Genomic DNA, 10,659 nt, shown 5'->3' with positions numbered 1-10,659 from the left:
TAGGAAGATCTCTTCCTGGAATTTTAGATTTTCTTGTAGAATGTAGTTGTTTTTCTTTGTATTCCCTGCTTATAACATTTTTATTTATTTTATTATTCATGACATCCTGCCTACCTGCCAACAAGCAAAATGAAATCACCTATAGGTATCCAGGGTCGCGTTCGGCAAGCATATCGCAAACTGATAGTGACCACGTGTTGTCGCCGTAGACTGAGCACATTGCAATTTTATTTCGGACGCCGGGTGAATCGCGCGTGTTCATCACAACTAGTTCTGTTTCGTCCGATCATAATTAGGTATATCGGTTTATATTCCACAAACATCATCATCAATCATCAATCGCAGATTCATCGTTAGTTCTATGTGCTCGCGTGTGGTTCCGTCGACCGTCGCTGATTATTTTTTACCTGTGGAATTATACTGAACTTAATTTTGGAATAGAACTTGTTGGTTCTCAATTAGCATATATAGGAGCTACCATGTAAGTAAAATTAATCAGGAAATTATCGTCTCCAACACGGGTTGTGTCACAAGTTTTCTCCAACAAAACAAGATGATCAATCGCGAATACGCGTCACACTAATAAACCGTAGCATTAATTTGCTAAATCTATTTGTATTTTATCAACAATTAACGTGGCTTGGTGTAAATTTATGGCGATCCGTCGACCGTTGGCTAGCATCTCAAGCGGGACTAAAAAATAATGTATCCTGTACCCTGGTGTTACCTACGTGAAAAATAGATTGTCTTTGTAGTTTTGGTTTTTGTCTTTCTTGAACTTTGGATTTTCTTTCTCTAACACTCTGTGCATTCCTTTTCTTTGAGTGAACGTTAATTATACTTGTAGGTTTTGGTTCTTTTTCAATTGCAAGTTGCAAGTTTCTGTTTGAGACACTCTGTATCTTAACTTCCATGCATAAATGAGCTGTATTTGTTGGTTTGAAGCGTCTCGTTTTGATCTATGAATTTTCTTTTTGCAACACCCTGTATATTAATTTTCCTTTATGTTACGTGAAAAGATACTCACATTTGTGGTGTTTGAAAGTTTCCCGTTGACGTATATTCTAAAATGAAGTTGTTTTCTTGTTGAACCACCCTGTATATTAGTTTCCTTGATTGTCGAGAGAAAACGCGCAAAGTTTATAGTGTTTAGAGTTTTTTGTTTACACTGTAAATTTTCCTTTTGTATCACCCTGTATATTTGTTTTCATTTTCCATAACGTAAAAAAAATTAACTATTCGCTAATTGCCTTATTCCGGTAGAACTGTACGAAGTGATACTTGCTTATATGTGTGCGGCTTAGCAGGTCGTAAATTCTTTTTCAATATGGCGACATGTATTCTGTTGACTTGTAAAGTCTAAACTTGTATTCTATTGTTAATAAAGAAATAGTAAGATATATTGACTTCTTTGATTGGTATGTACCTACGCCTTCTATCATTTCAGGAAGAGTTCCCTCTCTCAGGGGATGATCCCCTCTATAAAAGTTGTTAAGGTAACCTGTATGATTTGTGTACTTCTTCTCTCATTTCAGGTACAGGTCGGAACTTGTAAGAATATTTTAAGTGTCCCCTCTCTTGAGGCGATTTAAAAATTAAAAATATTTTTACAAGTCCTTAAAAGGATGTCCTTATAAGGAGTTCCCTCTCTCTGGGGATGATCCCCCACCATAAAAATTGTTGATATGCCTGATAATTCCGGGGATGAAGCGCAGAGACATCGTAGCTGTAGGATGGGCCGGGAGCAATGGACACATCGAAGCAGTGACTTAGACTGTCTAACGACACGGGCCAAAAAATTTAAAAATCTGATCCACTCCTGTTCTCTTTCTTCTATCTCCACCTCTTCTCTACTCTGTTCTCTTCCTTCTATCCTCTCTACTTCTCATTCATCTTCTATTTCTTCTATGCGTTTCTCCACTTACTTTCTTACTTTTCATATTGCCTTTACTGGTATTTCAATTTCTCTTATATTTCGTTGCAATTCATATATGCAACCCAAATTACACCTGATATTTTTATATTTTAGAAAAATGCCTTCTATACCTGAGACTCGATCCGTGCCTACTAGCATGCTAGCAGTTGCACGTACCCACTCGACCACCGAGTGTTTTTATTATTAATATTTGATTCTTCTATTTATGTTTTTACTCTATTCAACTTTTTAAAAACAATAACACCATGCTAAGTTGTTGCACACGCTCCACGCGCATAAGTCTTATATGCAATATGACTTAATACATCAATACTGAAAACGACAGGGAGGATGATACCAAAAAGAAATATGAAAGAGATTGTAATATTATATTGTGTTTTATTGACACACATTATAAAAAATATATACAATTATTCATATTGAGAACGTAAAGACTTGCCTTAAAATACGCACATCCATTGCAATGGATATTTCACTAAAACAGTCGCAGTCTGGACAAATGCATTCTGCCTGTTCCTCCTCAGTTGCGCCACATCCTATTGTTTCATCTTTCGACGTAAAGATAGCAAACCTAAAAAACGAATATTAATATTTTGTTAAATAATGTACATTAAACGCGTTAATAATAAATATCATTAGCCTAGTAGCCACAATTAAATAGTCGATTGAGAAGCAAAAATAACGCAAATTTAAAAAACAAAAGTCCGAATAAACAATACGACACGAGCTGGTTGCATCGATAGCACAAGCCGTAGCCGCGCAATAACTAATTGTTCTAGATTCCATTTTTCTAAAGACACCGCATTACGCCTTTTCATATTTATTTAAAACGCATATGTAAAAACGTATAAATAGTGCGCCAACTAAAATGTACCGGATTATTGTATTCTCAACTTCAGTTAATAAACAATTAAAGGTTTACATAAGTGTTCCTTTGGATCACTTACTAGGAATCTGATTAATAAATCCTTAAATAACACAAGTGAATCGAAGTTCTTTAAACAATTTCTAATTCGCGAGCGCGATCCGTACAAATTAATGTATATTTGATCAATTCGTTAACTAAAAGATAAACTCTTTTAATATAAAAAATCACTCGACACGAATCGCGAATATAATTTGTATGTCGGCGAACGTGCAATGTAAACAAGTTGATAGCACGCGGCTATCTTGCAATGCGAAAGATGCAAAGCAAAGGGTACATCATCCAAAAACATGCCTGCGCCAGTAGAACTGGAAGAAAAAAATAAAAATATCACGAAACGATTGCGAAATATGAGCAGTTTTCCAACGCAAGTCTTAAAATATTCGAGAAGCGCAAAAGGCAATACATGTTTGTCGTATAAATTATAATGAAAAATATGATTGAATTATAAACTTACTAATTGTTGTGCGCATCAGTCGCCAGGGCACAGCAAGTGCTGTAATTAAGAGATAAAGTTGAGACATACTCGTATCATAAGGTTTATGAATAATATATTCACGTAATATAAAAAAATACAATATGTGTTGTTGAATTAATTAAAAGTAACATAAGCGAGAATAATAATGATCCTATATCTGATTCATTTAGCGACCGACACCGAACCTTGAACTTGCATAACTGTTCACACGAAACTCGATCAAATATATACTACCACTTTTTAACAATAATGTACATTAATCGCGCAAGTAATATATAACATCACTATAGTAGTTGCAATTATATACTCGATTAATGATCAAATATAATGTAAATTTAGAAAGCAGAAGTCCGAACAGACAATACCAGTCGGTCAAAACACGTCTGGATCGAACAGCGACCGGCACAAAACTGGCTGCAAGCCATCGATAACACATGCCTTAACCGAGCAAGCAACGACCCAACAGTTTAAGATAAGCAAGAGATGCGCAAAACCGGCGCGTCGATGGCACACGACCTTGTGCGCGAATTACAATAGGTTTAGATCGCGATTCCCGCGAATCTCATGCATTGCATTTCACGCGGCGGAAGCGATAAGAACGTAAATTGTCTTCAAAACAAACACAAATCTCGTTCCGATTGCCCACGTTTGCCGATAAATATAGGATGACAATGACAAAAATTCATTATTTAAAAACCCATTTATAAAATTGGATGAATTTTATTGCAAGCAGCTAGGCACAAAGCTTTCTTATATACTGGAAGTTACAAACGTATTCTCTTACAACAAACTGCAGTGTGCATGTAAATCGTACATTATTATGTGTAATTGTAAAACTAATATTATATTTATATATTTATATATAGTCGATCACAATTGTTAAGTAACACCTTATTCGTACATAATGCATCATAATTTCAGTTGCCAGAGCACCATTCTATTCGTAAACCTATACACATTCGTGGCGCAATATAAAAAGAAAACACATGTTTCTGTGATTTAGCTGCATTATTAAATACTCGATAGGAAGATGTATATTTATGAGTGTAAATAATACGATCCTTAACTACGCAAAGAAGTAAAACCTGCGCACATTCTAAACATATATAACAGCCTATAAAATAAATAAGTAAAAATGCGCATTAAGTGTCGCATGTAAGACCCACGCGTGTGGGAGGTTGTAATCTGGATTGTTGGCCATCGTCTTAGCCATTTCGGGTTAAATGGTAAGAGATGGTCGAGTAGGAATTATTACCAGATTATTGGCAAAATATCAGAGGTGGCATTTGCGAGGTTCACATCAAATTGCATTTCGTTGCCACTCATCAGCGAAGCACACGCGCAGTTCTCCAAGACAATACAAAGCGAAGGAATCGTTACTGGACTAGGCACGTTAAGCAATAAAAATGATTGAAAGCATTGTCGACCTACGAGCCGATGATAAGCGTCTCCTTCAGCGCCGTGAGCTGCTCCTCGCCTAGTTTGATCTTGTCAGCTATCTCCTTGGAGTCCATCAAAAGTTTCGCCTTCATATTGATAAAGTGGTCGTAGTCGGCGTACTCTTCGGAACTAAGGTACTTGTTAAGTATCGTTGATACACTCAAACTACGCTTGTCGATGCATTCTTTTAGTTTCTTAGCCTCTTCTAGTTGATCCAGTAATTTGTTCCGTTTTGTTTCCAAAATTCGCTGCAGAAATCAAGTAAAGAAATTAAAATTACAACCAAACAAAAATTAAATGCATTCTTACCCGTTCAGCATAATCTTCGTACGTTGACATCAATGCATTTTCGGCGCGAGCCAATCTTCCAGACAGACTCAGCAGTAGACTAGTAATTTTGCCCACTTCCTCAACGTGCAGCCGAAATTTCGAAGCTTCGTGTGGCCGTGCTAAACGTTGCACATGATCTTCGACATTTTGTCCCAGTTCCTCATTGATGCGGCACTCTTCTGTTAAGTCGAGTTGCTCACTCCGGAGCACTTCCAATTTTCTATCTAGGCGACTAATTAATTCATCCTGCAAACATTTTAATATCGTTTAAATAACATTTTCAAAACATTACAAAGCCTCATATGCCTTACCTTCTTCTGACTGAGATCTTTGGTATCCTTTACAATATTTAGGTGGTTCATGTCTTGACTGTATCTGGTGAGAAGACGTGCTTTTGGCTCGGAGGTGGTGAAATAAGGCGACGTAGCTGACAACGGACTAACCGGTTCCAGACGCAACAATGCCGAAGGCGATTCACTTTTGAATAGATAAAAAAAACTGTTAACAATAGTTGCGACGTGATAAGTACAATTGCATACCTAATGGTTGACGTTGAATTCGCATTGTGAATCGTGCTCGATGGTGGCGGACTGCTGCTTGGTGTATTTGTCCGGCTTCTGCTAAACGGCGAATTGGCTGGCCTAGGCCGCGAGGTAATCTCAAGCTTGAATAGCCCATTCACATAATCAGTAGGTTTCTTATAATCAGGACCTTGAACTACAACATGAACAATTAAAATCAAACCTTGAACATACATTAAAAAACCTATCATCTTACCCAAGATATCCTTGAGTTTAGCAGACGTAGGCAATTGATTCACAAAGTCTTCGGAAAGTCGTTCGCAGTCAATTTCTTCCTGCAACTTTTTCCTTTGATGTGGCACCAGGGTTGCAACAGGTGGTGGTTCAGCCTCCACCTTCTCAGCCGGCTTTGTATCAGTTTCCGTTGGTTTTATTTCTTTTGGACTTTCTGGAATGCGAGGTGCTACTGATATAGTGGTAGGCACAGGTGAAGTTGGAGTGGTAGGTGGTGATGTTTTAACAGGTGAGGAAACAGAAAATAGTAAACTTGGAAGCGCAGGAGGGCTTCCGGTTGTAGGCGAACGACTTGCAGCCGGTGAACCTCTAGACACTGGTGAAATTGGCGAACGTGGCGAGGCAGGTGAACAAGTTGATGGCGTGCGTAAAGTAGTCCTAGTTCTTTCGGCAGTCAACACAGGACGAGTAACAATTCGTGGACTCGCTGGTGGTGTGGGAGGTGTTTGTACAAATGGTGGTGTTGATATCAATGTACACCTTAAAGAATTGTACGGACTTTTGCTTGGAGAACTCGGCGGACTTGCTTTCGGCGATTTCTTGTTGCCGTTCGTGGTATTAAAACCGTTAATGCCATTCACACCGTCGATGCTAGCGGGCGGCAGTGACAGATAACACGGAGCCATCATCTTCACATTCACCGGAAGCACGTCGGGTAGAATGATCGGATGCTTCTCCTTTTCTTCGATCTTCATCGATTTGTCGTTCATCGAAGCGCGTCGAATGATGTTGACATTGTTGTTGTTCTTCTTGAGGATGGTCTCCTTCGGGCATTGTGTTTGCTGATAATCGTTGGCAATCGCGTGGCCATTGGGGGAAATGGTGCGTTTGTAACTTCCTGTATCCGAATCCGGTACGATTCTTTCGCGTTCTCTTCGGGACGCCAAATAAGATGCTTTGGACTGACTTCTGAAACAAATTTACATTGCATTAATAATCATACAATGTTTGTACTCAATTTTGATGTGTATTTCTCTTTATAGTTTAACAAATTATTAATGATTGTTCGATAAAAGTCTTTGCCTCGAATTGGCAAGCGCCAAACTACACAAAAAAAAACATAAATTTATAGATTGGTCCAACGAGGCAACCAGATGTTCGCCGTTTTGTTACGTCAGTATGTAAATACGTGTCTTCCAGCAATGGACGGTGCGGCGGTGCAAGCGAAAGTGTTAACGACTTTGGTAATTAAATGTCGAACTGCTGGACACTGCCACAACCTCGTCTTGAGTATTTTTTAAAGAAAGTTTGTTATCTTGGCTACTGTACAAAACAAACAAACGAATTGTGGCTTTCTTTCAATCACACATTTGCCAGATGCAAGCTTAATTGATTGATAATTATTATATGTGAAAACTTGGTTTTTACTTCTTAACGCGTGAAAATGAGCGTTAATTTCTCAAAAAATCAGTCATTAATACCATAAAACAAAGACTTTCTTTCAAAGGTGTTGTTTGGTTTCTTCAACGCACCAAGAAATAAATAATAAAGTCATCAGCAGATCATCATCTCATCATGAGATGAGAATCGTTTCTTTGAACTACAAGAATGTTGAAGTTTGCTCATAGATAAAGATAAATCCAAACGTCGCTTCTGTGAGTTTACAGTTACCCAGCCAGCGGACCCAACCGGGGAAAGTAGTTAATCATTGATATTTACATTTTATCGCCAGAGAAAATAAACACTTCACCTGCCCTCCTAATCTATTTGCCAAAGCTACAAGCCCGCACAACCAGTACGTCACACGGAAATTAGTTTTTGTTCATTCACTGGGTTCTTTATTTTCCCGACAACAATAAAACAATGAAGCATGATAATGATAATGCACATTGTTGTTTGTTGCCTTCTAGTATGCGTGAGTGTGTGTGTGTGTGTACGTGGCGAGTGCGGCGCTTGAGCATCCATTGTGTCGGACAATCAACAATAACTTTGCCTCTACCGTCAAGGCCGACATTAGCGTGAATGAATATGCCCGCGTACATAACCGACTGATGTTGATTGCCTCCCGAAGAAATCAGAGACGAAGAGGAGCAGCACAATACAGAGATGCGCGCAGATAATGAGCGGGCGATAACGAGCAGTCGGCACAAGAAGAGTCTCATTGTTGCACTTTTACTCGGATTCGCATATGAGAGGCGAGGGAGTGCAGAACAACGAATTGAAATCCGGATATCTTTCACAAAATTTCTCTATTTTTTTTATGCCAGTTATTTCGTTGTTTGCGGAATTCGCCGTCGGTTGTTGCCGCTAATGAAGCCGCAATCGCAATCATTGAATTAAAATAAAAAGACAATTCATCAAATAAACTGGCCATTCTAAAACATTATTATTATAACCATTAAGTACAATGTAAAATTATTTATTATTAATATGTGCCTGACATTGTGATTGTATGTTTGGAAAACATTAAATAATCGATATGTAAATACTCGTTGGTGAAATTAATAGCAATTAGATTAGAAACACACAACCTGCGTAATTAAAATAATTGAATTAATCTCGATTGGGTATAATTAAAGTAATCAAAGCAGCGTTTTGCATGCGTTGATACGTTTTGCAATTGAAGCTGATTAAAGATCAAGATTTTCACTTGGCATGTGTATCACGCATGCGCATTAAACCCTGGCTAGTTTCTTGCAATTATAAATTTTCGACTTGTTATGATTGATCCAAATCACATCGATGTGCTTTTTTCTTCGTACCATGATGCGATGCAAAAGTGTAAATAAACGCAAATAGAAAATCAAGTGAAATTGGCCCAGTTTTAATTGGGCAGCAGCGTCATTAGTTGTCAATCGTCGTTAATGCCGACAAAGTCTTGGTGCGACCGACGACCGGTCGCCGCGTTTCCGATTGCAATTAATAAATTTATAACCGCGGGTCTTTAATTATATCAACGTGCACTACTCTCTTACTCTATATCGCTTAGTCAGAGTTGTTTGTGCTCTTGGCACTAATTTCGATTCATTCACGCCAAGTCTAGTCGAAAATCGCGATTTCACTTTTGTTTTGATTTGAGGAGATAAAATTCGGGGATAACGCACCACTCCCAAACGCCAAAAAAAAAACACTTTCTGCTAATAGTAAAAGTGGCTAAAAAAATTTCGGCCTTTTCATGATTCCAAGCACTAAAATTATATGCGCACGCAAATCAGATGCTCATCCGCGTGTAAACGAATAATGTTTTATGCATCATGTTCGCAATGTACACGTACGTACAATTTTATTAACTCGTTTTTTTTTCGCTCGGTGAATTCGTTCGGCGATCGCGATGCGCGACCGTTGATGATGGCATGCATGTTTCTCTTCTTCGGCTGCTGGTTGTCTTCTGCATGGCGCGAGTGAAAGTACAATGTTGTTGTTGACCCTGCCGATGTGTATACACGCTGGTAGAAAATTATAAAACTGCTTGTCGTTTGTCCTGCTGTCGTCTCCTCTTCGGCATCTTCGGCGAGATTCACAAATATTTACATTTTGCAAATGTCAACGCGCGTCTTTGAAAATTTGCACGTTTTTACGAGCAAAGAAAGTCGCCGGCAATAATGAATTAAACATAAACATCATGCGCGGTATGTAAAAACAGCGCCAAAATCGGTATTTTCTGCTGGATTGCCAACGGCGCATCAACATCTTGTGGTGATTCGTTGCATGTCATGTCACCCATTGAGCCGCACTCCTGTCTACCTTGTAAAATACGCGCACAATGTGTACTTCGGGCGCGAGTGCATAACTGTAGATTTTTCGTGGAGATACGCAACGCGCTCTCGCTCATCCGTTATTCGTAATAACCCCAGACGAGTTCAAGACCGAAACCAACTCGAAACAATAAAACACCAAAAATATTTCGGAGCATAATCTAGGAAAAAACTCGACTCTCTAACAAGCTCGTTTAAAAAACACTACACGAACTTTACTGTGAACTCTAAGACTTCATCGCAAACGTAACACGGACCGAATTAAAGGCAAAAAATTAATTTCACGAAGACGCTCTTAATGTAATAAAAAAAACGTGGAAAATGTGAGAATGGACGTCATGGCGTTAACTATAATATGAGTTACTGCGTCAACTCACTTGACTATTCGGTAACGTGCAGACCAACAGCAGCAACAACAACTCGCCATTATTTAACAATTACGAACGAGATTCGTAAGCGTACAAGAAACGCGACGAGTTTGCCTTACTAATTAAGTTGAACGTTTCGCATCTCCACATGTACTGACGAGTGTTTCAAATGAATCGCCGGGTTGCCGCGAATTGCTGTAAATATTCCGCGTACATTCGGCGCATTGATGCGAAAAATCTAAATATAACCAGCAAGCAACACACAGCGTATGAGTTTCGCCGTTTGTTGCGCCCGTTCAGCAATAAAACGCAATGAAACTATAAATAATTGAATACAGAACATTAAGACTGAGTAAACATGCGCACGTCGCCGGCGAAACGCTGACGATATTATTACATCATTTCGGGAATTCGCATTCTGGGCATGTTTCTTTAAATATTTGCATGTCTCATGCCCGAGAAAACATTAAAACTGTGGATGCATTTAGGTTAAGCGCGGTAGCACATTTGATGATTTGTTGATCGAAAATATTAAACACACAATAAAACATATACCAACCTTAGAAATTTGCATATATTATACAACGCAACAAAGATATATCTTTATTACTGCGCATCACATATTTCAAGTTTCCTATGCCTTTATGCATGATGAGTGTCGGTAGTCGTGCG

At 38.6% G+C, this 10,659-nt stretch overlaps 1 protein-coding gene across 3 annotated transcripts in view; it reads right to left on the bottom strand.

Moving 5' to 3' along the window:
• Positions 1-4,039: 4,039 nt before the first annotated feature.
• Shrm (shroom) overlaps positions 4,040-10,659 on the bottom strand; it is a 58,810-nt gene continuing 52,190 nt past the window's right edge. For 2 of the 3 annotated variants that reach the window (XM_065304688.1, XM_065304690.1), the window contains 5 exons: positions 5,887-6,833; positions 5,649-5,826; positions 5,421-5,586; positions 5,089-5,355; positions 4,040-5,027 (listed from right to left, as the gene is read on the bottom strand). In XM_065304688.1, coding sequence (XP_065160760.1) covers positions 4,767-5,027; positions 5,089-5,355; positions 5,421-5,586; positions 5,649-5,826; positions 5,887-6,833 — 1,819 coding nt within the window. In that variant the 3' untranslated portion in view covers positions 4,040-4,766. The remainder of the gene's footprint in view (positions 5,028-5,088; positions 5,356-5,420; positions 5,587-5,648; positions 5,827-5,886; positions 6,834-10,659) is intronic. The other variant, XM_065304689.1, reaches the window with a different exon arrangement.

The sequence above is a fragment of the Atheta coriaria genome, unplaced genomic scaffold (assembly GCF_025399875.1).
Source record: "Atheta coriaria isolate IRGN ID8LTWV9N9 unplaced genomic scaffold, Caltech_Dcor_3.1 hic_scaffold_6_pilon, whole genome shotgun sequence".
In the NCBI taxonomy this organism is placed as follows: domain Eukaryota; kingdom Metazoa; phylum Arthropoda; class Insecta; order Coleoptera; family Staphylinidae; genus Dalotia; species Dalotia coriaria.
This window is presented reverse-complemented; position numbering and strand designations above follow the sequence as displayed.